This window comes from Pan troglodytes, chromosome 22 (assembly GCF_028858775.2).
Source record: "Pan troglodytes isolate AG18354 chromosome 22, NHGRI_mPanTro3-v2.0_pri, whole genome shotgun sequence".
Lineage (NCBI taxonomy): Eukaryota > Metazoa > Chordata > Mammalia > Primates > Hominidae > Pan > Pan troglodytes.
This window is the reverse complement of record NC_072420.2, coordinates 34,257,468-34,284,298: the sequence shown is the minus strand read 5'-3', so window position 1 is coordinate 34,284,298 and position 26,831 is coordinate 34,257,468. Positions and strand designations below refer to the sequence as shown.

Here is a 26,831-nt window from a genome sequence, read left to right as displayed (position 1 = left end):
TTAAAACAAAGATCCCTCTGTAGGAGTCTGAACCTCAAAATGTATGCCTTCAAATAAAATCAACAGATTCCTAGTGCACTTGATTTCTCTATCAATCTTCTCTTTCTTCTCTTTTACTGTTTTTCAGCATATAAATTTATATTTAATATTCATAGATCTTGGTATGAGAAATTGTAATAAATACCAAATGTAAACAGAAAACAAAAAGTTAAGTATGGCCAGGCACAGTGGCTCATGCCTGTAATCCCAGCACTTTGGGAGGCCGAGGCGGGTGGATCTCCTGAGGTCAAGAGTTTGAGACCAGCCTGGCCAACATGGTGAAACCCCGTCTCTACTAAAGAAACAAAAATTAGCCGGGCGTGGTGGTGGGCGCCTGTAATCCCAGCTACTCGGGAGGCTGGGGCAGGAGAATCGCTTGAACCTGGGAAGCGAAGGTTGCAGTGAGTAAAGATCGTGCCCCTGACAGCCTGGGCAACGAGCAAAACTCCATCTCAAAAAAAGAAAAAAAATAGCTTATTGCCAAGTGATTTCTGCAGATTTACTGTCTCTTAAAAAAAATAAGCTTCAGTTAAGACTCTTCCAAAAAAGGTTAGGATTTTAAGCCACCAAAAAGGTGAAAACGGTTGTCTCCAAATAAAATAGGTCCCTTTTTTCCTAGCAAACTCTCCTCTCCCTTCCTAACAAATGGGAGATGTTCTCAAAATATGAACATAACCTTTCTACATAACCTCTCTCTCCATAGACTTATTACAAAGGGGATTAGCTACATTGCTAAACCCAAACACTGCTTTCCCAATTCATATACAGAATTTCCCAATTCATATCCAAAATGCTTGGGACCAGAAGTGTGTCGGTTGATTCCAGGTTTTCAAATATTTGCATTGTATTTAGCGGTCGAGCATCCCAAATCTGAAGAGGCTGAAATCCAAAATGCACCAATGAGTATTTCCTTTGAGCATCGTATCAGTATTCAAAAAGTTTTCTGTTTTAGAGCATTTCAGGTTTCCAGATGTGGGATGCTCATCCTGTATGTTACAGGAAATTTTTCAACCTTTGCTAAATAATTCCATGCTAATATAAAGCTTTTCTAAACCTATCCTGGGAAATCTGTGGTTCTCTGAGAGCTTACAGTCAGGCCATGTCCCACAATTCCAAGGACAATGCTTCCTGAAATTGTACAATACTTAACATCAAAGTATTTGGTGCAGAGCTAGTTCATTTCCAAATTCATTAAGACAGTTTAACTGTTGAAGTTAGCTTCAACTTACTGTTTGATTACAAAGATGAAAATATATCCCAGTTTTACATTTGTCAGCTTTTATAAATGAGGTTTAAACAAGCTATACAAAAATCATACTGAGCTGGCAAGCCTCTCATGATTCCACTTACATTATTCCAAGGGAAGAAGTTATTTAAAAGATGCCAATTAGCTATCATCTGTGGGAATGATTAAATACTTAGCAACTACATACAAGCTACATAGAAGACACAGTGCTGCCCTGCCCAGGTATCTGAAGGTAAAAGGAAAATACAGTCAATGCTAACAGTTCCAAGATGCCTTAACACAAGGCAACAGGAAGAAGTAACGTTATTGTCAGCAGCTGGTCTACTATACTCTAACCCAACTTAACTACTGAGCTTGGAAGAAAAAAGCAAACAGGGTTTATGAAATCTAGACTAAACAGTATTGTAATACGAAATAATGAAGATGTGCTAAAATATCTAACAAAAAATAAACTAAACTCTAGAAAAAAGGATGGTTCCTTGTCAAGAGAAAATAAAATGGAAATCCTGTTTTCTAAACATGAAATCCAGTTGAATTTGGAGGTGTAATAATAAAATTAGATATATACACATTTCCATATTTAGCAACTAGCATAACAAAAGGTGCCTTTTAAAAGTTCAAACTGGTGTCTCTATCCATAGTTATATAAAAATAAGCTGCTCTGTGAACCCCAAAAGGGGTTAATGTTTTTTCTGACAAATACCTGTATATATACAAGAAGTGCCTTCAATTCAGTATCACTGGGTTCAAAAAGATATATTAAAGGTAATGTTAAAGGAGACGTTAATAAACATTCCAAAAAAGAACTTGTTACCTTTTCGGTCTGTCTTAAAATCAACTAGGATGGGTTCCTTATTGCCTTCTTTGTTTTTTCCTAATCCTTCTCCTTCTCTCCAGCCCATTTTTCTCATCAAAACGGCTCCCATTCCTCCAGTTACCGGGGCTGCTCTTAAGAACTGATCCTATCCAAAGAAAGAAAGGTAAAATGTCCCCATTTTACAGTTAGAACTTGGTGACAGATTCATTGTTTACTTTCTAAAAAGAGGAATCTTACTTTACTTCTAGATCTGTTATAGCAATTAAATGTAAATTCCTCTATACTTTATACATACTGTAGTGTGTATCTTCTGATTATTTGCACATTAACGTAATAGTATTTTGGAAGTCAAATAAGACAAGTAAATGGCAGTTTTGAAACAGTAGCCCTCGTGCCCCCCTCAAAAAAAAAAAAAATTAGAACACTCCTGTTTTCGTCCACTATTTAGGTTCACTGGTATCTCTTCTTAGCTTGCAAAATAAAAAGAAGGCAATGTTAAAACAATCAATGATATTAATTGTCCCAGGTGTACCTAGTTTATGAATAAAGCCCAGAAATCACTTAGAAATAGTTTAGACACTGAAGAAGCATACTGTTGTCATCCAAAGTTTTCTTCCCCATTCTACTATAAAGCAAGTATAAATATTTTACTTAGAAAATCCCTAAAGCAGAAAAAAAAAACTCTTGAAATTTACACAGTAACAAATAGAAAACAATCACATAAAATATCCTGTAAGTATGTCAAAATGAATTTGAATTCTTTTAAAACCTAGCTTGATGTTAAAAGACTTAAAAAACTCCTTAAATGTTTACATACCTAGGCCTCGGTAGCAGCAGTGTTGTGAATAGTACGGCTGGCACTGACCGGGGCAAGAAGACAGCTACAAGGATTTGGCCCTGAAACAAGTTTCCATACAGAGGGGTGAAAGTTCACAGGTTATTCTGTGAACAATCATCTCTCTTGTATCCAACCCACTGAACCATAATTTCCATCAAAGCAGCAAACCACTTAATGTCCTAAGATGCACAAGTATATATACATTAGCATGGTCAAGTTATTTTTACAGGTTAAGAAATATTCAATGCCTCTTATTAAAGGGCATCCACGTACATATAACAAACAGTATTAAGTTGTACTGCTGATCTTTATGGTCATTTTTTAAAAATTTGAAACATATCTCCAAATCATGCTTTATTTTCCCCTTGTTACTAAATTTTAGGTTTTTATGTTCTCTTACCAAATATATATATATATATAAAAATATATAATATAGCAAGTCATTAACTTATCAACAGAGAGTACAAAAACTTCAGTAGCTCAGGAAATAGTACGTATTCACATCTCCTATATTGATAAGTTAATACTGAATGTAAAAAAGAAATGTTTGTATGCAGTAGTAAAACTGTATCTATCATCTTTTGTTTCCCAGCTTTGTAATTAAATGCTGGGGAGAAAACATGCCAATGACGTGTGACTAGACATTAAGTTCATCAAGGTGCTCTGATGGAAGGAGGCAGCTGTGGAGGTAAAAACATACCCCTGGTTCAGTTCCTTATTTGGTGCAGGCCATGCAGTGTAGATGTATAAAGAGAAAGCTGATGCTTGGATATTAACTGCCTTGATGCTACACACCTAGAATGTCTTTTACTTACTTCCAGGTTCATCCGTCCCTCTTTTCCAGGGAACACTCCTAAAAAAAAGGGCAACTGTGCAGAGTACAATATAAATCCCCAAATAACCCAGGTTTCCAATTTTGTTTCCATTCCCTAGTATCATCATCTGTTTCTTTACCCCAGTGTGAAAAAGCTGATTAATTTAATGAGACCACAATAACAAACTGTATTTATCAGGTCACATCCAAATCATTCCATTCTAGAAATAAAAGTTATTTTAAACCAACTACTTTAAATGTTTTACTGATTAATGAGACTACTGATAAAACTTTGCTTTTCTTGTAATCTAAAAATACACTGCAACAAACTAAAAAGAACACGGAGGATGTTGGTATTCCATGTGTTTTTTAACACATAAGGCAGATGCTGGACTATACTAAAGAGCCAAAATGATCATTTGACAGGTTTTCTAAACACAAACATTTAATGAGTAGACAATATTTGTGATATTTAACATGGATCATACATCCTAAATTTTCAGCTGCCTAATGACTTCTATATGTTGTGGCCCATTTTTAATTTTAAAAAGTTTCTTTTTTAGTTGATACTAGCATCAAATATTCTTCAGTAATTCTATACAAATGAATCTTTTCCTTTAAGTGCTACTTTTATCTATAATTTAAAATTTGGTCTGAACATATCTTTATCTCATAATTTATCAAAATAATTTGCTTCCCAAAGTATATCTTACATAAAATATAAAGTCGAAGCCTTTTTTAAAGGTGCTACTGAACATTTTAAAGTTATTAAAGTCTGTTAACTGCCTACAAGACTGCAAATACCAGAAGAAATTATTTTAGGGGAAAACCAATTGAGTCAGTAAAAGATTCACTTTTTAAAAGTTATTTAAGTTATTAACACATTTAGAAGTATACAAACATTATGGATCAGCACATCATTAGATAAAGACCAAAATTTTGTAATGAAAGCACATTCAGAAGTTTCTACCTAGCAGTGTACATGACTCTGTATTATGTGCCTATTTTAACACCCATAAGCTTTATTTCTAACTTCCTGAAATATTGGCTGAGTACTTAGCTTCAAGACTAAATAGTATTAAAGAATTAAAACTAAAGAAATAGATGTACATTTATAGTTCTTCCAAAGATGAAAGACACTTTTTCAAATATTATATAAATCACTTTCATAGTAACTATAATATAGAAGTCCAAGATTAATCCAATCTTTAAAATATTTTGCTATATACATTTTCACCCTTTATTCTAACACCAACCCTCAGCAAACTGCAGAAATTGTAATTTCTTAATGAATCTAACTGTGTACTCACTATACACATCAGTGCAACTACTTCCCAAAAAAAGGCAGGCATAATGAGTATACATGATGTTTCATATTAATTTGTTAGTAAGATCAACAAAGATAAAGCTATCAAAATTGAAATAAATGTTACAAGATTAAAATACACAAAGCAACCAATGTCTCATTTTTCAGAAATTCAGCTCATTCACTGGCACTCATAGCAAAAACTCTCTATAGGTAACCATCACGTTACTGATTACCACTAGACACCTCAGAGACTTTGAAATTCCAAAGAGTTACTTGCCCACGATTACACAAGGAGTCAGGAGTACAACAGGATAAAGAAACCTTCCCAATCCATTAGACCACGCGGCCTCCCAGTTTCAGCACTGCTATGCTGCCAGTACTCCTGTAACAAATTTCCCATCACCCATCCAACCAAGCTTTGTCCCTTCACCAGAACGCGTTTCTTCAGAATGCCCTTCTTAGCCACCTAAGACTCCCCCAATGATGAGGCAGCCGTAGGTGGAGTTCACAGGTCTCACTGCAGAATCTGAAACCAGATGCACCTACATCTTCGTAGCACGAGGCGTCCATTCTCTCCCTTGATTTTAGGTCTTACATATCTGTTTTGTCATGAAATTAGTGGTTCTCAAATTGAGCCTGTGGATCACCAGAGGCCACTAGGGCCTAAATGGTGGTCCACAGATTAATCTCCATCCCATCCCCTTCACCACAGCCCACCCCACTCCAGCCATCCTCCCTCAGGCTTCCAGTCCCATGGCAAGATCACCACATGCAGAGCTAATACTAGGGCCTCCCAACCACTTGCTGTAACCAGCAGCTGACAACCAAAAGGTCCTGGGGCTACAGGTCACAAGAGTGAGTGAGGGGCCAAGAGATCTTACAAGAAGGCACAGGCACTAATGAAGCGGGTGGGGTGCGAGGGCAAAGGAATAGAGGAATGGAAAATTAAGGTGGTAGAGGGCTCTTGGGGGCAGTGATCCACTAAAAATAAACCTGTAATAAAGTATCCCATGATGAAGAAAAATTTGAGAACCACTGCTTTGAAATGATTAGGTTAGTAGTCCAGCAGGAACTGTGGAATATTCTAAACAGCACCTGATACGCTATTAGCGTTCAAAATAAAGTTAAATCACCCCTTCAAAAGCAGCAGTAACAATTTTTAAAATAACCTTATAAATTAGTGGCTCTTGAGCCACATTTATACATTTGCCATTTTCTCATGAATCCAGTCCGTCTTCAGTGTCCACCCTGGAGCATATACACATAGCAAATTTACTTGGAACTTTGGTTAGAGTCACTGGTCTTTTCATGCAGTTTTAATAAACAGTTTCCAAAAAATTTAAACTTTTTGTTCGACACTTTCATATGTGCATATACTGTGTACCTTTTTAATCCAGGCTTGGGCACCAGTATTGGCCAACTGTTCTTGTGTCAAAACCTGTACTCCTGTACTTCCTGTGAACTGGCCAGGAATAGAGTTCAGCTGAGCCCAGGCATCAATCTGAAGAAAATAAGTAGTCTCAGTTAACTAAGTAAAATTACCTGATTAAAACATCACTGGTAATAATTCACTAAAAATGGCTGAAAAGCAGACTTAAATATTTAACTTTTAAAACATATTTAACATTAAATGTTTGCCTAAACTTTCTAAAGAAGCAGTTTGACAACATTTAGTGAATCCCATTAATAAGATTTTGAAATGTATCTAAAAGCACGGCTACTAAAAAATACAGCTGTTAATATTCTTCAAACTATCACACAGATACACTAAAAATGCAAAAAAGAGCTCATATGACAATGGGTCCCCACCCTCCCTTCCTATCTCATACAAATGTAATACATGTCATGACAGCCTGGATTCTTAATTACTTCCTTTGAGACATTTATACAGACTAAATTCATGACACAGGTTTAAAGAGTTTAAATATAGGAAACTGTCCACTTGAATACATAAACGACTATTTTTTTTTGAGATGGAGTTTCTCTCTTGTTGCCCAGGCTGGAGTGCAATGGTGCGACGTCTGCTCACTGCAACCTCCTCCTCCCGAGTTCAAGCGATTCTCCTGCCTCAGCCTCCAGAGTAGCTGGGATTGATTACAAACATGCGCCACCGCGCCCGGCTAATTTTGTATTTTTAGTCGAGACAGGGTTTCTCCATGTTAGTCAGGCTGGTGTTGAACTCCTGACCTCAACTGATCCGCCCGCCTCGGCCTTTCAAAGTGCTGGGATAACAGGCGTCAGCCACCGCACCTGGCCGTAAAACAACTTTTTAAAAAAGCTTGTATACTTTTTTTCAGTCACCAACGTTTGTTGTGATAAAGATCAGCTGTCATTCAAGACAAATTAGATTTACTAAACACCTTGCACTGTCAGCAATGTATTTCCTGTCTGAACATGTACTTACTGATTTACCATAAAACAGTAGAAATGAAATGGAGAGGCTGTCCATTGTTAAAAGCACAGACTCCAGATTCAGATTGCTTAGGTTTGAATCCCAGTTCCCCCACTAATTAGTTGTGTGACTATGGATATCACTTAATCACTCTTTTGTTTTTTTTAGACAGTCTCACTCTGTTGCCCAGGCTGGAGTACAGTGGCGCGATCTTGGCTCACTGCAACCTCTGCCTCCCGGGTTCAAGCATTTCTCCTGCCTCAGCCTCCTGAGTAGCTGGGATTACAGGCATGCAACACCAAACCCAGCTAATTTTTGTATTTTTAGTAGAGATGGGGTTTCATCACCTTGGCCAGGCTGGTCTTGAACTCCTGACTCCTTGCCCCCACCTCGGCCTCCCAAAGTGCTGGGATTACAGGCATCAGCGACCATGCCTGGCCTTAACCACCCTTTACTTCAGTTTTCTCAGCTGAAATATGGCAACTATTAATACCTACACATTTCATAGGGTTGTAGGCACTTAGTTGTTTTTATACACCAGATTGTAAACTCTGTGAGGACAGGGAAATTTTTCTATTTTGTTCTCTCAAGAAACAGTTCCTGCCACATAGTAAACAATAAACATTTATTGAATAAATGATCAGGCCTCGAATCACTTTCATTTAAAATAAGACATTGAAAATAAGGTAAAGGATGTTACAACTCAACCATCTAGTTAGCGAAATTCTTATTTAGACATTAAAACTGGTACATTGGTGTGAGTTGGCTGATGGTAAATAATAATTTTTTTTAAAAAAAACTGCTACATACCCTTTCCTGAGCTCTATTTAACATGCTCATGGCTTCAAGATCAAATGCATTCTCACTGAGTCTTTTCTGAGCAAGTGCCCGTTCACTCATTGCTGTAGAGATGTCCACAGGCTAAGAAAGAAAACAGAGATAATTATCTCAAATTACCATAGTCCCCTAAATTCTGAAAAGTACTCATATCTTTAGTTGCTACATATCAAAAACAAAATAATAGTCTTATAATACTAATAATCTTGGAAAATAGGGAGAAGACTCAGAAAGAGAAAGTAATCTTGGAAAACAGAAGAGGATTAAGATAAATTACAAAGTATCACACAGGTCGCAGAACTGAACCCAAAATCTGACTGAATTTAGTCAATTTTCTATTATATATATATCAAACTATAATAATAGAAAGTTCCATTAAGAACTTAAAACTCGCTGCTCTTCATGATTGAAAGCCATTTATAGTAAACTGCAAATTTTTTGAACTGTGGTAAGGTTATTACATTCCTTAGCAGTTTTCATTTTACTCATTAGCATAACCTTCAAGAGCAGTAAGCAAAATTACTGAACAAGCAAGCAGAAAACCACTATGATCACTCCTTTACTCATCAGCGTATCTTTAACATCTTCCAGTTGTGGACACTTTGGTCTTAAGAACCCAATTTCTTTACACAATATATTCAGGATATAAATAAATGAACCATGTTTTCAGTTTATACACACATTACTTATATTAAGTATAATATTATACTATTTATAATTATAATATTTCTGTGGAAGTCCGTAACATCAACTGAAACACTTTTGTTTCTTTTCAAAGCTCATATTCTACCTTTTAAAACCTTATGGCAAGTGGAAGAAACTTTTTTTTTCAAAGTAATCTTTGCAGCCAATTCTTAATTTGTCAGATTTGTGGAAGGTTTAACCACAGAATGAAAAACACATCAAGATAAGTATTTGGTATTTTTTTTGTTCTAAAATTAAAAGCTCGAGTTGATTTTTATCAACTCATTTCTTGGTTTTTGTCCTTCTTTTAACATTATTTCCTAGTTATCTCACACAAGAAAATTCATTTTTGTAAAATGCTTATCTGACATGGAAGATTTTGCTGTTTTCATATACAAAGAATAAGTAGACACTGCATGAACATAACAAATACGGGGAAGTCAGTAAATAGCTAACGGCTAAGGATTTTCTTTTTTACAAGTAGAGGCTAGCTGTAATTAAGACTATGTATCATGTATAAAAGACTTCTCTTAAGAATAAGACCTGTCTAGTAGAGAAGGCTGTATGACTATGAGAATAATTATAACTCATGCATAAGGATTCACAAATCTTTCTTACCTTCAGAACCCCTAATCCTCCATAATTCTTAGTTACCTTGCTAATAAACTAATATTCCTTTAGCTAACTCAAGGTTTTTCTTTAAGTATGGATTCTGATATAATGCCTTCTTAAAATGAAAACAAAATTAAACAATCCTTTCTGTAATTAAGACTGTTTATGTTAATATATAAATCTTTCTAGAGATCTATAAACAGTCTAATCAACTGCAGAATGCATCTTTCAAATTGAATCTGTCAACTGTAATTTCGCTAAGTTGATTAAGTAAATCATCACACAAATTAGAACAATTCTAAGACCTATTAGAAATATTAATCTAAGCAAAGTGAGACTGAAACACTAAGAAACTTAGTATGTTCATCTTTCACTTAAGTCTGTTTGATTCCTGGGACTTTAATGAGAATGCAGATATTTCAGATCAAAATTCATGTCCCCCTAGGCCTACCTTAAGATGTTTTGTCAGGTAGGATTATCAAGGTAATTTTTGAAGGCACACGAGATGCGACAAGTACTGTCTCATTAACCTTCTCACACTTACTTTGCTTTTCCTAGCAGTCTCTATAAATCTAAGTGTTAGGGTGCTTAGGCATAAACAATAGGCTTTTATTCTAACAAGGCTAAAATCTGAGGATACTGGGGAAAATGTGTCTACCCACTATCCCAACTCCTGATCCCTAATTTCCAACTATAAATTAGCTACTAATCTATTCAGATGGCTGTAAAATATAACTTCTAGAATAAAACTAATTCTTTCCAAGTGGAAAGCAAACTATTACACCTGCGAATGTTCTTCTCTCTTAGCCTTTATTAAACGTTTAACCTAAATGCCTCACCATTTATCCCCAGAATGAAACTGTTCAAATCTTAGTGTTTCATATTAAACTCATGATTCTGAAAGGAATTTTATTATAGCAACCTTGATATTTAAATAAAATTACAACTATGTTTTTCCTGAGGTAGTAAAACTTCATTTACTCTTCAACAGACTTACCAAGGGAGCTGCAAGTTCATGTCAAAAATGTATTACCAAATAGTAATTTGACTACTGGTTTCATTTTTTTTTTTTTTTTTTTTTTTGAGATGGAGTTTCGCCCTTATTGCCCAGGCTGGAGTGCAATGGCACAGTCTTGGCTCACTGCAACCTCTCGCCTCCTGGGTTCAAGTGATTCTCCTGCCTCAGCCTCCTGAGTAGCTGGGATTACAGGCATGCGCTGCCACCCCCGGCTAATTTTGTATTTTTAGGAGAGACGCGGTTTCTCCATGTTGGTCAGGCTGGTCTTGAACTCCTGACCTCAGGTGATCCGCCCGCCTTGGCCTCCCAAATTTCTGGGATTACAGGCGTGAGCCACTGTGCCTGGCCATATTTTTATTTTTAATGCGAAAACATATACTCAAAGTAGAATGAATCAAGATTATCTTAACCTCATAAAGATCCTCAAAAGTTTACATCAAAAAGCCTGTTTCCAGCCTTTCAAGGTAACTCAAGTTATACAATGAGGCATAAAAAGCCAGTACAATCCCCAAAGCAGCAATGTTTAAGGGTCAAACCCCATGTTACTTATCAGTATTGAAACACTCATAATACCACAGCTACCCTTTAGAGCAGCATTGCCCAGTACAACTTCTTACAGTGATCACTACTGAGCACTTGAAATGTAACTAGTGTGATTAAAAACCTGATTTTTCAGGGGCTGGTAACTGCTGTATTGGACAATAGAGCTTTAGAATCTTAACTGTCCTTTAATATTCAGAAACTGGAAATATAAGAAAGGCACCAAAATGATGGTAAAAGGCCCCTCCAAAAACTGGGAAAAAGAGAATCTTTAATCTGTAGAATACTATTACCAAGCTGTCACCAACAAGCCTTAGTTTCTACCAATACACTATAAGACTAGCATGTTACCTAATGTATAAAAATAATTCTGTAGTAATATTCTAGGTATGATAATGGGGGAAATGTTTACTGACTTTTCACCTTTGCTCTAAAAGGTGAAATTTACATATAAAGTGTCCTGAATTACAAATCTCAGGTAAATAAAAACTGCCCAAATTCTTCACTCTCTCTCCCTCAGCAAGAAAGCAGACAACTACTTCTTATAGAGCCTACAAAGGTGTCTGAGGCATAATGAAATTACCATAATGCAACTGGCACCATATAACATGCATTTCATGACCTATATTATACATTTAAGTGAGCCTTTTACATTTTTATTTCTCATTTAGGAAATTCTTCTAAATCCATTTACTCCTTTTGTTAACACAACTGTTGACATAAAAAGAACAATATTTTAAGAGACTTCTTAGAATATCAGTGAAAGGATATAAAAGAGCTAAAGATAATTGTTAGGATGGGGTGAGTCAGATAAGGAAAATACCTATAACCAGAAAATTATTTTCTATTATTGGTAATCACAGATATCTCAAAAGCAGGCATAAAAGGAAAACTTTAATTATAAGAAAATAGACCTAAAGTAAAAGCATCTGGCCTGTATATAAAACATGATTTTAGAATATTTAGCAAATATTAAAATATAAAGAGGTTAATGCATACAAGAGCAAAATGACAACTACAAAAATAAAAGCCACAGAATGTCCCAGTTATGTGTTTGGTTGGCTTTAAAAAGTGAATTACAAATCTTTTTATTGTATCATACAAAATTCTCTAGTGTATAATAGACTAAATGAAGTACAACGGGAAAACAAATAGATAACCTACTAAATGGTTCAGAGAAATTCAGCGTTAACCACATAAGAGAATCTAGGAAGAAAAGAATAACAAGGCTGTATATTACACATTCTAGCAGTGCCGGGACCTATGTGTTTAATTTCCAATTAAAATTTTCATTTTACTCCAAGTTTTCCTATACATTTAGAGCTTATAAATTTAAAAAAATTGTAATTCCATTGGGATGTGGAAATATGATTTGATAAATACAAACCAGCAAACTGCTTAACATAAAGATGATCTTAACATCTAAGCATTCACTAGACCTTAACAATACTACCTCTGGACCCCTAAAACATTTGATTGATACTAAATCCATGAAAACTCCACACTAATAGTTGAGTAGTTACTACTCCACTTATGTCAAAGATTACATCCTAATCTTCTACTCAATAAACCTCTACTAACTTTATTACCAAGAATTAATGCCCCTGAGGACTATTTTTAAAATATTACTTTTCCAACATTTTATTTCATTGTTTATAAATCAAATTCACACAAATACAGTCAAAGTTCTGTAGACACTCCTTACTGAGGATGATGCTGGCTGGTTTCTGAGTATGAAGACGATGCTATGGCAGTACCGCACAGTCTGATGAGTTGTTTTTCCATAAGAAATGAATTTATGCTGCTTCATCCACAATGTCTATCCATTCATACTCATGTCAAAGAGCATTCATATGCAAGACAATTGGTGGGATTAGGGATTACAGCAAAGCTAATTCAGCCCTCTTATGGAGATAAAATCTGTGATCTTTGCCTAAATGTTTTATGCTCAACAACAAAGAACCACAAACTCCATTTATATTTATTAAAATGAAAAAGGCATAGATAAAAATTACTATTCAGTTCAAAGGTTGACCATTTAAAAGAACTATCTCCTTTTACTCTAGAAGCCTTTATTTCAAACTCTAACAAGGAATCAAAAGGGTTAATGCTCCCACAAAGTGTTACCAAAAGTATTTCACAACATTGGTATATATAACACTAATTGTATAAATAATAAATTCATTACTTTTACCTTCTATATATACAATATAGTATATTTAGATGGTCACTAAATAACTGGAACTAAACATTTTAAATTGTGACTATTTCCTCTACACATTTTAACATTATTGCCAGGTAAAAGTGCAGATATGAAAGCAAAAGGCAATCCTGCCTCTTTGCCCTTGTATTTTGGGATTCTCTTTAGAATTAATCTGTACGTTCTTTTGAGTCTAATCTTCTAAGCAGCTTAAAGAGGTTTTATATCAAATAGTTACACATATCGTCCCACAAGAGACATCATCTGCTTTATTCATTTAGCCCTTTGAAAAGAATTGTAAAATAATTTTACCTTCTAGGATTCTTCTTTGGTAAGAAAAAAAATTTTTTTAACAAAAAATAATGTCACCATTATTTGAGTACCTTTCTCTATCAACTTTTCCCACCAGATTTAAGAATAATTCTCCTCAACCTTTAATTAAAATCTGACAACTTTTGATGACAAACAAGGCTAAGGCACCACACTCAGTGTTAAGATTGAAAATGGCTGAGTACTAAATTTCAAATAAATAGACGCACACACACACTCTCTCTCTCTCTCTCTCAAAAAAGTGTAAGCATCAGGAGTTACTAAGCACTTTCCCCATGATTGAACCGAAGAAATTCAAAACAGTTATGCTCACTTATCTTCTCAGGAAGATCCCTTGGAATTCTGCAATATTTGTTAAGTCTTCACTTCAGTGGAAAATATTTGTCATACAGACTCTCTCCCTACCTATTTTTTTTTTCCAACTCTTTTTTAAATGCTTAAACTGCAGGAAATTACTAAAAGCATACATATTAGGATTTCTAAGTAAGCCTGTTCAACCCTCTTATCATGGTTTCTATTCAGCTACTACAAGAAGATTAAGTCAGCTGCACATGTCAGTTAACCTTTCTCTCTTGAGATATGCAGGTAGCCTGATTGGGGGATTAACAACTCAAATGGTCTCACTAAAATATTATCCAAACCAACTATCTCCCTCTTAACTGGTGATGGCCTAACTTGCTTCACTTGTTGAATCCCATGGGAATACAGATTATCACCAGTAACTGTAAGTTGCACTGGCTAGTTATCATGTCCAGCTTCATTGTATAGAACTTGTTCTCTCAAAATGCTGCAGGTCAAACAAACAAAAAAAAAGTGAAAATGTCACCTGTGAATAGCTTGGGGAAAAAAGTACTGCTATCAAAAAGTTTCTGATTTGGGTTCTGTTCACTTTCTGATTTTATAAACAGGATTTATTTGTAGAATTGGAGGTGTTTACTGGAAGATGATGATATGGCCAAGCCAAGGAAGGGAACCTACAGTGAAGAGTACAGGTGTCTCTGATCTACATATCCAAGAACTGCAAGAAAAATGTCCAGATGGGCATCAGATACCTAGTCCAGTCCTTGGCAAAAGTCTGGGCTTTGGAAACCAAGGGCAAGAGGCGATGACAACTAATCTATAGTAATTAAAACTCCCACCCCCCTATTAAGACTCCACCCTCCCACATCCCCCAAGCGTGATTTTGCACAACAAGTTAAATAAAAGTAAACTGTTTATTAAAAGATACAGCAAAGGTACAGATACAGAGATACATACAAAGATACAGATATATATATATTTACATATATATACAGTCTTGCTATTTTCATGTGCACTATATTTAGCAGCACATTATTTAATCAGGTGGCATTTTAATGGGGTTGTTTTGACACTTGGCATTATTAAGATACAACTATAGCCCCGTGGAAATTTCAACTTTTGAATTCCACCTCTCCGACTTTTAATAGTAGCAAAGAGGGGAAGGAGAAGGGAATGGAGTACCAAGGCTGAGCATTAGGTTAAACACAAGAATTTAAAAGGGCCAAGGTAGCAAAGGGAAGGAAAAATAATTAAAACTAAAGGCTATCTGACAAACAACCCAGAGAAACAGTAAGAAACCATCATTAAGGGCAATGGGCTATGTACCCAAGATGCTCACATCAACCTACAATGACCTTTTCCAATCCAGTTCTTGTGTTGAACCTGAGGATCTGCCCTCTCCGATCAATCCCTCCACCCGATAAATTTGCTACCACCAAAATCTAGAGCTATAGAGCCTTGAAGCAAATCGGGAAGCTAAATAGTTGTACCTTGGACTACCTTCCCACAAGTGCAGGGAGGGCCCAATGTTGGGTAGGGATGTGATAACACTGTTCTCTGCAATTCGATGCTTTTCACTTTGTGGCTTGGTTCCACAAAGTGAATTGCATCGAGTTACTGTCAAATGAGAAGCTGCGGGTTGTTTCATCTGTCGTCTAACCCGGCCCTGCCGTTTAACCCGGCCCTAAGAAGAGTGAAACAGAATCCAAATCAGACATAAAATAACAATGAAATGGCAGATTCAGGTATAAAAAAGGAAAAATACATAATATTCCTCCTACTTACCTCTGAGGGCAAATTGCTGCTGAAAACATTATCATCATCTTTGTTTTCTTCACCATTTTTCTCCACAGGAACCCATTCTCCATAAACACTATCCGCTTCTTTTTTCCGATGTTGAGATCCAGATGATACAGGGAATTCTTTTGTTAATGTTACCTGGCTTTTTGGTGGAGTTGGTTTTGCTGCAGCAATCTAAAAAATAAAGTGTTTCTTAATTAAAGCTCAATATAATATCTACATTAAATGGTTTGAGATTTTCTACATAATCTGAAGGAAATGATATTATCCATTATTTCTCACAGTATTTAAAACAAAAATTAATAAACTAAATTCGATTTGGGTTTTATTTAAATAGTTCCACAAGTTACACTGTTTTACCAATCCATAAGCACTAATACTCACATTCAGATTGAAAAAAATAGGTTTGGGTTCACTGAGTTTAAAGGGATGATGATAAAAAGGAGGTTCTTCTTCCTCTTCATCCGAAACATGAGGTTTATTCACTATTACATCATCATCTTCTTTACTCTGTGCGATCTGTTTACATTTCTTTAAAAGTAAAAACAAACAAAAGATAAATCTTACGCTTTATGTAGAACATGTAATTTCTTAGACTCAAAACCACATAAAAGCAACTTTCAAAAGTTAAACAAGATTCATGATAGGTTATAGATACGTAACTTGGCATATTAACTACTATTTAAACACACTCTGGCTGGTCAGTCAGTCAACAACATTTATTGAGCACCTACTATGTGCAGAGAGAGCACTGTACTGGGCACTGTCTGGGGAATACAAAAAAAAAAAAAAAAAAAAAGTAGAAGACATGGTCCCTGCTCTCAAGGAGCTTACAATCTAGTACAAGAGAAGGAATACATATACATGAAATAATTGAACACTTTTACAGAGCAACACAATAACAAGTGCAAACTGATATAATACAAACTGAGTACATAAGTGCTAAAAGAACAAAGGCTTAAGAGAGAATAGTCAGGCAGAGTTAGAGAATCAAGGAATATTCCTTGAAGAGTTCTAAGCCAGATTTTCATAGTAAAGAACAAAGACTGGTAGGGAAAGGAGAAGTCATCCTAGTCAGGTGGTGGTAAAAAGGTGAGAAGAAATTGGGACAAGAAGGCTGAAGATGGGGCCGAAAACAGCAAAATACTAACTGTCCTTAGCATTTTGGATAAGGAGCTTGGATTAGGTAAATAAGCAATAGAAGCGTTTACAAGGTCCTTAATTTTTAAAAAAAAGTTGTAATTCATATTGTAATAAATCTAAGTGAGGAAACAGATTCAGAAGCTTTACATTTTCCCAGATGTATGGCAAAACAAAAGATCTGAAATATTTGCAACAGGATTAGATAGCAACATGTCTCTCCATAAATGTTTTGTGGGTTGAGTTTCTTTAAGGAGAACTTAGGAAAATAAGGCATGATGGAGAGGGTGCAATTGATGAGGTCTGATACATAAAGCAAAGTCAATTCCTTCCTGAGATGCAAAGGAACAGACTCCATTACCTGGCTTTATAAAAAGGTCAAGAGTAAATTTGGGTACACCTGTCTCTATACAAGCAGTAGATTTAATGACATCTATTATCAATTGAAAATATTACAATAGGATAAAAAGCTCATTTCGCCAAAAACACAAGAGTATATTAAGCTTGTAACCAAGGGGAACAGAATATATTGACAGTGGCAGGCTGGCATAAGGCTAGCCAATAACAAGTTCCAATATATGAAACAGTGTGGTATTTCTGGATCCTAGCAGCAATATTTTAGCATCTCCCCCCACCCACCCACACCAAAAAAATAGTAATAAAACAAAGCCCCAAAAAAGCCTCAATTGAAAAGATCAAACTTTTAAAAACAAAAATAAGTGTGTTTAAAATATATATGTTACTGCCAAAACCCGAACCGCAGGAAGAACTGATAATGGCCGGCCATTATCGCCAATGGCTGGTACCAAACAGCCAAAACCCGAAATGTTGATGCGAAAGAAGTTCCTTTCAGGCAATGGCCAGCTATTCTTATTAATTTCCAAGCTCCGGTGGCAAAAGATCATTTCTGAAGATTGTCTGTGTCTTTGCGTATATGCAGTATACTCGTGGCGATCAGTGAACGCGTCGTGAATGGAAACGAAACTGTAGGCGAGCTTCTGCGTGTTGCTCACTCAACACCTCCTCCATTCAAATGAACCGTCCCACTCCTCAGTCAGTTTGGCTTCTAAAACTGGAAAGCAAAAGTAATGGGAAGTAACTTTTAGCTAGCGGAGCTTAGCCATCCCGGATAATGGCCTGCTAAACAGAGCTTCTGCCGCTGCCACATCTGTATTTCGGGTTTTGGCCACTCGGTGCCAGCCATTATCAGTTCTGCCCACAATTCGGGTTTTGGCACGCTCCAGAGTCAACATCACTGGAATAATCCATTTAAGAATGAAAACAAATTCTGTCTAGCTTACCTCAGTTAGTTCTTCTATAGTAGCTCCTCCTGACTTTTTAGCAACTTTCTCTTCTATAGTAGGTGGAGGTGCAGGCTTTAGGTTTGGTGGTAAAGGGACACCAGCCTTAGCACACATGGCAGCTGCATTAGCTTTGGCTATTTCAAGTAATTGAGCCTTATCTGTAAGAAGAAAAATACAAGCTGCAGTTTTCCTAAAAGGCTGTACATTTTGTATTACCAAAAGTCTAACATACTAACAAAACTAAAGGCATCCTAGATCCATCGAAGAACTTGGGTATCTAACAAAAAAGAAAAAAAAAAGGAAAAAACTACAGGCATCAATATTCTGCTCTGAGTTACAGCTATGATCAAACCACTGGCTCAAAGTTTTTAAGCAGTGGCCTCATTCAGGGAATTAAGTCCACATATATTGAGCTTCCCATTAGAATATTACAATAGGTTACTACACAACTATAATGATCACCCTACTACACACACTCTAAGATATAAACCTGCCAAAGCCAATTTCATTTCACAAAATTACCATGACCTTACTCTCCTTCTGACACCTTAAATCACTCTTTGAGCCCCAGTTCAAGTGCCACCTCTTTTTTTTTTTTTTTTTTTGAGACAGTCTCACTCTGTCGCCCAGGCTGCAGTGCAGTGGCGCCATCTTGGCTCACTGCAACTTCCACCTCCCAGGTTCAAGTGATTCTCCTGTCTCAGCCTCCCGAGTAGCTGGGACTACAGGCGCGTGCCACCACACCCATCTAATTTTTTGTATTTTTAGTAGAGATGGGGTTTCTCCACATTGGCCAGGCTGGTCTCGAACTCCTGACCTCAGGTGATCCACCTGCCTCGGCCTCCCAAAGTGCTGGGATTACAGGTATGAGCCACCATACCCAGCCGAAGTGCCACCTCTTCTAACAAGCTGTCATTAAGTCAGAATTAACATTCCTTTTCCCCTTTTCCCATTGTGTTCCTAAAGTACCTCACCTCTATCAGTATTATAGTAATCACATTCTGTCCTTTTTAGACAGTGTTACTATAAGAGAGACATATATGCATTTTACCCATGTCTCCTCCACCAACTTGCAATCACTTGAGGAATTACATACTGTTCCTCTGCTGTGAATAAAAAAGAACTCAGAAAACTTCTGTTGAACTGAATGCAGATTCTCCCTTTTTACTCTTAACCTCTTCTTCTTTAGACAATCCTGGCCTAGAAATGTCCAGTATACTGGGATAAGGATAAATTATCCATATTTATTGTAGGTAATCATTCATATCGATCAAGTTTTAATCACCTCTGCACACTAAAAATCAGGGGAAATTAGAACAGTTATCTTTAAAGTAAAGCAGAACAGGTTATTAAAAATCACACTGATCTAAAATATTTAACTTTATTTAGCTAGTATCACCTACCCAATTAAATAACCCCCACACGCAAAATTCCCCACTCACTTCCATTACCAACTATACCAATCAGAATTACCTTCGTTTAACAGTCCTATAATGCCATTTTAAGATATGTTAACTTATTTAAAAAGGAACATTGTAATTTTAGGCTTAGTTGCAAGGATGTATGTTAGAACACATACAATAACAATCTGAGCATATACTTAGCTTGTTTTTAATTTAGCTAGAGTTCTACATCTGTTTCTGCTTTCAATTTTTAGCTATGGCAAGATAACTAAAACAAAATAAAACATTCAAGTATGGAAACACCTTGGTTCTATTATACTCTGAAACAGGACTTTTTAACTCTAATTATAATACACTGATCCCAGTATTTCCTAAATACAGTACCATGTAATAATAAAAACTTAAAGACAGAAACATTTATCCTAAACCAGTAACTAAATATTTCACTTGACTCAAGGTCAGAAAAAAATTAAGGTTTAAAACATTTTCTACTACCATCCCATTAAATTTTAAAATGACTCACCCAAATCTGTCAGACGTTTGGGTGATCTGCCTCGTTCAGAAGACCTGGATCTTTTACGACGGATGGGAGATCTGCTAAACCTTCTTCTTAAGGGTGTTCTTGATCGCCTTAATCTGACTGGTGAGATACTGAAGCTTCGTCTTCTTACCACAGACCTTGATCTTCTCCGGCGGCTAGGGGTGCGGCTCCGACGGCTAGGGGTGCGGCTCCGGCGGCTGGGGGTGCGGCTGCGGCGGCTGGGGGTGCGGCTGCGGCGGCTGGGGGTGCGGCTGCGGCGGCTGGGGGTGCGGCTTCGGCGGCTTGGGGAAATGCTAAAGCTCCTTCTTCTACCCACAGATCTAGACCTTCGTCGACGACTTGGAGTATGACTCCGACTCCGACGACTTGGGGTTCGACTTCGAGCTCTAACTGTCTTTCGGTTATCCCTGGAGCTTGATCTTTTTCTTTTTCTTTCCCTAGACTTGGATCTGTGCTTTGGAGATCTTTTGCGCTTCTCTTTTGATACAGATCTTCTTCCTCTAGACTTTGATCTTGATCTGCTGCTTCTCCTCCTGCGTCTTGAACGTGACCGTGAACGTGTCTGAGAGCGATGAGACTTGGACTTAGATGATCTCTTCCTTGCCCTAGAACGAGATTCACTGGTACGCTTGCGTGATTTGTGTTCGGAAGATTTGGAACGCTTACTTCGAGATCTTAATGAAGAGTCTCTTTTCTTCTCTTTCTCCCCCTTATCACGGTTCTTATTTTTCTTGCTTTTTTCATGAGTGTCCTTAACTTTTACAAAAATTTCATAATCATCTTTTTCCTCTGAAGAAGACTCTGAAGCTCTTTCTGGCATACTACTTACAACCGGGCTGGCAGCAGATCTGTCACGTCCAACATCACTTGCAAGTAAAGGTCCTTCAATGCCAGCTCTAAGGCTTGTAAGACGTTCCATGTCCTTAGGAAGTAACGGTCTCACTAAATCTGCTTCATTAATATCCTCAATATTGGCAGAAAATCCTGAATCAGACAGTGTCTCTTTAGGAGGGGGAGGTACTTCTTTTTCTCCTCCACTACTTTCTTTAGGGCTGAGCAGAGCTGCTAATGTCTGGTCACTCTCTTTTACAGGTAATGGTTCTTCTGTATCCTTACTAACAAGGTTATTATTAGATGGTAAATCAAGATGAATATCTTTAGCAGGCAAAGGCCCTTCAATGTCAGCTTCACTACCACCACTAGGACTGGTGGAAATTACCATGTCATGTTCAGTATCTTGAGTAGTTAAAGATAAATCAACATCATATTTATTAACTGAACTGAGAGTAGATGCTGTGATAAATTCAATACCCTTACTAGTTCCTGTTGCATCAGGTTCCAGAGCAAAAGGACCAGTAGAAGATAGAGTTTCTCCTGCATCAGCTTCACTAACACCAGGGTAGGTATCCAATACTGTGCACTGTTTAGTCTCACTGGTGGGCAAAATTTTCTCTTCACCAATTTCCCCAACAGGACTAGTACCAGCAGCACACACTGTATTATGTTCCATCTCTTTAGCAATTAAATGATTATTTATATTAAGGTCTATATTTATACCATGTTCACTTTCGTAAGAGTCACCTTTCAGGTGTTCCTCAGCATGTGGCTCTTCACCTGAATGCAATGCAATCTCCTGCATGCCAATCTCTGGAGCAAGATTTTGATCACCAGAGGATAGATTAATTCCTTTCATAACATGTGATGACATGATACTAGATTCCAGTATCATTGGTGTGGACTCTATAGCCACCTCAGTTGGTATTACTTGAGTCTGCTCTGAGACTGTGACAGCAGGCTCTGAAACTGTCACAGTCGATTCCTGGACAGAAACAGATGGTTCTGAAACAATCATAGAAGGTTGAAGGACTGACACCGCTGGTTCCAGGACAGGCACAGAAGGCTCCAGCGCAGAAACAACTGGCACAGGAATGGTAACATAGTCTGGCTCAGCCACAACAGGAGGCTCTGGGACAGTCACAACCGAAGGCTCCAGGACAGTTACAGTCGAAGACTCCAGGACAGTCACAGTCGAAGATTCCAGGACGGTCACAGCCGAAGACTCCAGGACAGCCATAGCTGAAGACTCTGGGGCAGCCATGGCTGGCGGCTCCAGAATGCTCTCTGCCAGCACTGGAGTAGTTACTGCTGGAACCAACAAGGATGTAGATACTTCTGAGGCAACATGTCCTGAGGCTCTCATGGAATCAAATGTTTCTGCTGTCTCTGACATAACAGGAGGCTCTGATGCTAACACAGTTGGTTCAGCTGACATGGCGGGAGTTTCAGATACCATACAAGTCACTGGTCTCTCTGGAACAACTTCATGTTCTTCTGCTACTACTGCAGACTCTACAGGTGTTAACGTAATTGAAGATTCTGGCTCTGGTGGTGGTTCTGGAACAGTCACAGCAGCCTCTGATACTAAAACTGAGGGATCTGATGCTGACACTGAATAATCAGTAAGCACTGCTGAAGGCTCCGAAATCTCACTTTGACTCACAGGAGGCTCAGGCTGCGATACAGACTCTTCAGATGGTAATGATGGCACCTCTGTAGGCCAAGTATTTTCAGCTGTTAATGCTGACTGCTCAGTGGGCAATGCTGGACCCTCTGGTGGTTCCTCAGGAGGCAATGGTGGTGTCATTGGTGGCTCCTCAGGTGGCAACGGTGGCATTGTTGGGGGCTCTTCAGGAGGCAAAGGTGGCACCATATATGCCTCTGTATATGTGTCAGTGTAAGAATCGGTGTAAGAATCAGCAGCCATAGACATCATTGAACGATCAGCAGTGTAAGATGACATCATAGATCGGTCAGCTGCAGAGTACGATGACATCATAGACCGGTCAGCAGCAGAGTATGACGACATCATAGACCGGTCGGCACCCATGGACATCATAGATCGATCAGCCATTGGGGACATCATGGAGCGTTCATAAGCTGACATCATGGAGCGTTCATAAGCTGACATCATAGAGCGCTCAGCCATAGGGGACATCATAGAGCGCTCGTAGGCTGACATCATAGAGCGCTCGTAGGCTGACATCATAGAGCGTTCAGCCATAGGGGACATCATAGACCGCTCATAAGACATCATAGAGCGTTCGTAAGATGACATCATGGAACGTTCTGCAGCATAGGACATCATCATAGAACGTCTAGATGCTAACATCAGGGGTCTAGGTGCTAACCTATATGGCCTGGGTGCTATTCTATAGGACCTGGGTGCTATCCTATAGGGTCTAGGTGACATCCTATAGGGATCAGGAGTTAGTCTGTAGGGATCATGGCCTAATCTATAAGGGTCTTGTCCTAACCTGTAAGCATCATGACCTAATCTATAGGGGTCATGGCCCAACCTATAGGGATCCTGAGCTAACCTGTAAGGATCCTGAGCTAACCTATAGGGATCAGGAGATTTTGAACCCAACATAGCAGAATCTTGGGTACTAGATGCTAACATCTGGGCATCCATGGTACCAGACGCTAACATCTGAGCATCCATGGTGCCAGAAGCTAACATTTGAGAGTCCATAGTGCCAGATGCTAACATCTGGGAATCCATTGAGCTAGTTGCTAACATCTGGGAGTCCATGGTGCTGGTTGCTAACATCTGAGAATCCATGGTGCTGGTTGCTAACATCTGGGAGTCCATGGAGCTGGTTGCTAACATCTGGGAGTCCATGGAGCTGGTTGCTAACATCTGGGAGTCCATGGAGCTGGTTGCTAACATCTGGGAGTCCATGGAACTGGTTGCTAACATCTGGGAGTCCATAGTGCTAGTTGCTAACATCTGGGAGTCCATGGAGCTAGTTGCTAACATCTGGGAGTCCATGGAGCTAGTTGCTAACATCTGGGAGTCCATGGTGCTAGACGCTAACATCTGGGAGTCCATGGTGTTGGACGCTAGCATCTGGGAGTCCATGGTGTTGGACGCTAGCATTTGGGAGTCCATGGTGTTGGATGCTAATATATGGGTCTCCATGGTGTTAGAAGCTAATATATGGGATTCTGGGGCCATCAAGGGATCCACTCCTACTGTTACAGAAGTCTCCCCCACTAATGTAGTAGGCAGCTCCTGTGCTACCGTATTATAGGATTCCAGCGCTGTCGTCGAGGGCACCTCCAGGGACTGCGACACGGTCATCGTTGACAGCTCCGATGTTGTCACCACAGACTGAACAGAGATCTCCAGCGCCACAGTTGCCACAGGCTGCCCAGGCAACTCTGGCGCCCCAGGCTGCCCTGGCAACTCCAGCACCCCTGTTGCCAGAGGCTGCCCCAAAAGCTCCAGTGCTCCAGCTGCCCCAGACTGCCCCGAGAACTCCAGTGCCCCAGCTGCCATGAGCGGCCCAGGCAACTCTAGTGCCCCAGTTGCCACAGGCTGCCCCGACAACTCCAGTGCCCTAGTTGCCGAAGGCAGCCCTGGCAACTCTGGCACCCCAGTCACCGAAGGCTGCCCCGGCAACTCCAGCGCTGTTGTTGCCACTGGCTGTCCTGGCAACTCCAGCACCATCGTTGCCTCAGGCTGCCCCAGCAACCCTGTTGCCGTTGTCACCTCAGGATGCCCAGGATGTTCCACCGTTGTCATCCCCACAGGCTGCTCCAACTCTGTCGTCGTCACAGGTTGTTCGGTCAACTCCATTGCTACTGTTACCGCAGGCTGCTCTGGCAACTCTACTGCTGCTGTCACCAAAGGCAGCCCTGGCAACTCCTGTGCCATCACAGGTGGCTCTGGTACCTCCTGTGGTGGCTCCAACCCCATGGATGGTGCTGGAAGCCCTGGCAATTCCTGCGACAACTGTGGCACTGGTGTCACAGAGGGCCCTGGCAACTCAGGCACTGCTGTCGCAGGGGGCCCTGGCAACTCAGGCACTGGGGTAGAAAGGGGCCCTGGCAACTCTGGCACCGGGGTAGCAGAGGGCCCAGGTAACTCCAGCACTGGAGTCACAGGGGGCCCCTGCAACTCCGGCATGGAGGTCGCAGGTGGCCCCGGCAACTCCATCGCTGAGGCCACCGACGACTCCTGCAGCTCCAACGCTGTGGTCTTAGGCAGCTCCGGCAACTCCTGCGGTCTTGTCATGGATGAATCTGCAATCTCCGATGGTACGTCTACAGGCTGCTCTGGCAATCTTAGCGCTTCAATTGCAGATGACTCTGGAAAATCCATTGTTGTTGATGTGCTTGGCTCAGGGTACACCTCAGTAGGTGTCTCTGATGATACCACAAGGGTTTCTGAAGGCTCTAACACTTTTGCTACTGGGGGCTCTACCAACATGATCTTTGATGGCTCTGGAGATGTGCTCTCCACAGATTTCAGCACAGACTTCATCTGATACTCCACTGACATTGTTACAACCGGCTCAGATGACTTCAACACCACTGTTGTAGTAGGCACTGGTGCTGCTGCAAAGGAATCCAGAATCTTTGTCATGGATGGTTCTGGCATTACTGCCACAGACTGCTCTGACTGCTCTGAGATTACTGATGTAGATACAACTGACAGTTCTGCAGTTTTTGTAGCTGGCTTCAGAGTTTCTAAGATGTGTGGCTCTGATACCTCCATTGATACTACAGGAGGTTCTAGCACAACTGCAGGGGATTCATTGGTCTCAGATAGGCCAAATGCTCTTGTAGGAAGCTCCAGCGCCACAGCTGAAGGTTCAGAATCAAACTTTAAAAAGGAATCAGATTCTAAATCTATGTTCCCATCATCATGAGATTTCGTCTTTGACTCAGATTCTTCTGGCTGTCTTTTATATTTTTTTTCCTTTTCTTTCTTCTTTTTCTTCTTTTTGTTTTTGTGCTTTTTATGCTTCTTTGACTTTTTAGTGGGAATTTCATCAGTAGGATCTGTTTGTACAGATACACATCTACTTTTTCTGGAGGCCTCTTTCAAGTCTAAAAGTAACAGAAATTAATTTTGTCAGACATTCCCCAAAGTAGAGTTAGATTAAATCATATAAACCCATATTTACATTCCATGTTAAAACACCTTAGTACAGGCCAAGTACAGTGGCTCACGCCTGTAATCTTAGCACTCTGAGAGGCCAAGGCAGGTGGATCACGAGGTCAGGAGTTCAAAACCAGCCTGGCCAGCATGGTGAAACCCCATCTCTACTAAAAATACAAAAATTAGCCAGGCATGGTGACGCGCACCTGTAGTCCCAGCTATTTGGGAGGCTGAGGCGGGAGAATCACTTGAACCCAGTAGATCGAGGTTTCAGTGAGCTGAAATTGCACCACTGTACTCCAGCCTAGGCAACAGAGCAAGGCTCTGTCTCAAAAAAAAAAAAAAAAACCCCACAGTATAACACCTCATTTTAAATTAAAAGTTACCAAATAAACTATTTTTCATAAAACAGTTAACCTGGAGACTACTACTTTTCTGATAATTCTTTCCACAACTAATGCCTGGGTTAAAAATAAATTATTAGTTTAACGCCAAAACTTACTTTGAATTACATTAAGATATGTTTCACTAAATTCTATTAAAATAATTATTTCCTCCAGCTCTCAAATCATAGCAAAATTACTTTTAAACTACTTTTGTCACTGAATATATTTCATGTTATTAGTTGCTACAGTTTCTATTAAAAATACCCACATAATATAATTTTTGCGATTATTAACCCTTGTTTATACAGGAAGCAACATGGCACTGGCTCTG

At 39.0% G+C, this 26,831-nt stretch overlaps 2 protein-coding genes across 11 annotated transcripts in view; one reads left to right on the top strand and one right to left on the bottom strand.

Annotated features, from left to right (window-relative positions):
* The window catches only part of DONSON (DNA replication fork stabilization factor DONSON), a 29,068-nt gene extending 13,106 nt beyond the window's left edge, over positions 1-15,962 (top strand). The window contains exon 11 of the mRNA XM_063803393.1: positions 14,585-15,962. The gene's annotated coding sequence lies outside the window, so the exon portion shown is untranslated. The remainder of the gene's footprint in view (positions 1-14,584) is intronic.
* The window catches only part of SON (SON DNA and RNA binding protein), a 34,465-nt gene that overhangs the window by 1,940 nt on the left and 5,694 nt on the right, over positions 1-26,831 (bottom strand). For 2 of the 10 annotated variants that reach the window (XR_010154468.1, XR_010154469.1), the window contains exons 3-11: positions 20,147-26,062; positions 18,218-18,378; positions 16,161-16,307; positions 15,762-15,950; positions 8,266-8,376; positions 6,448-6,564; positions 3,756-3,793; positions 2,920-2,999; positions 2,100-2,247 (exon numbers count right to left, since the gene is read on the bottom strand). Coding sequence is in view for 6 of the 10 variants with exons in the window: in XM_001165975.8 (XP_001165975.1) it covers positions 2,100-2,247; positions 6,448-6,564; positions 8,266-8,376; positions 15,762-15,950; positions 16,161-16,307; positions 18,218-18,378; positions 20,147-26,062 (6,789 nt within the window). In the remaining 4 variants the exon portion in view is untranslated. Of the gene's footprint in view, positions 1-2,099; positions 2,248-2,919; positions 3,000-3,755; positions 3,794-6,172; positions 6,312-6,447; positions 6,565-7,207; positions 7,314-8,265; positions 8,377-14,876; positions 15,661-15,761; positions 15,951-16,160; positions 16,308-16,474; positions 17,989-18,217; positions 18,379-20,146; positions 26,063-26,831 lie in introns of those variants that run through there. The other 8 variants (XR_010154466.1, XR_010154467.1, XM_001165975.8 and 5 more) reach the window with 6 other exon arrangements.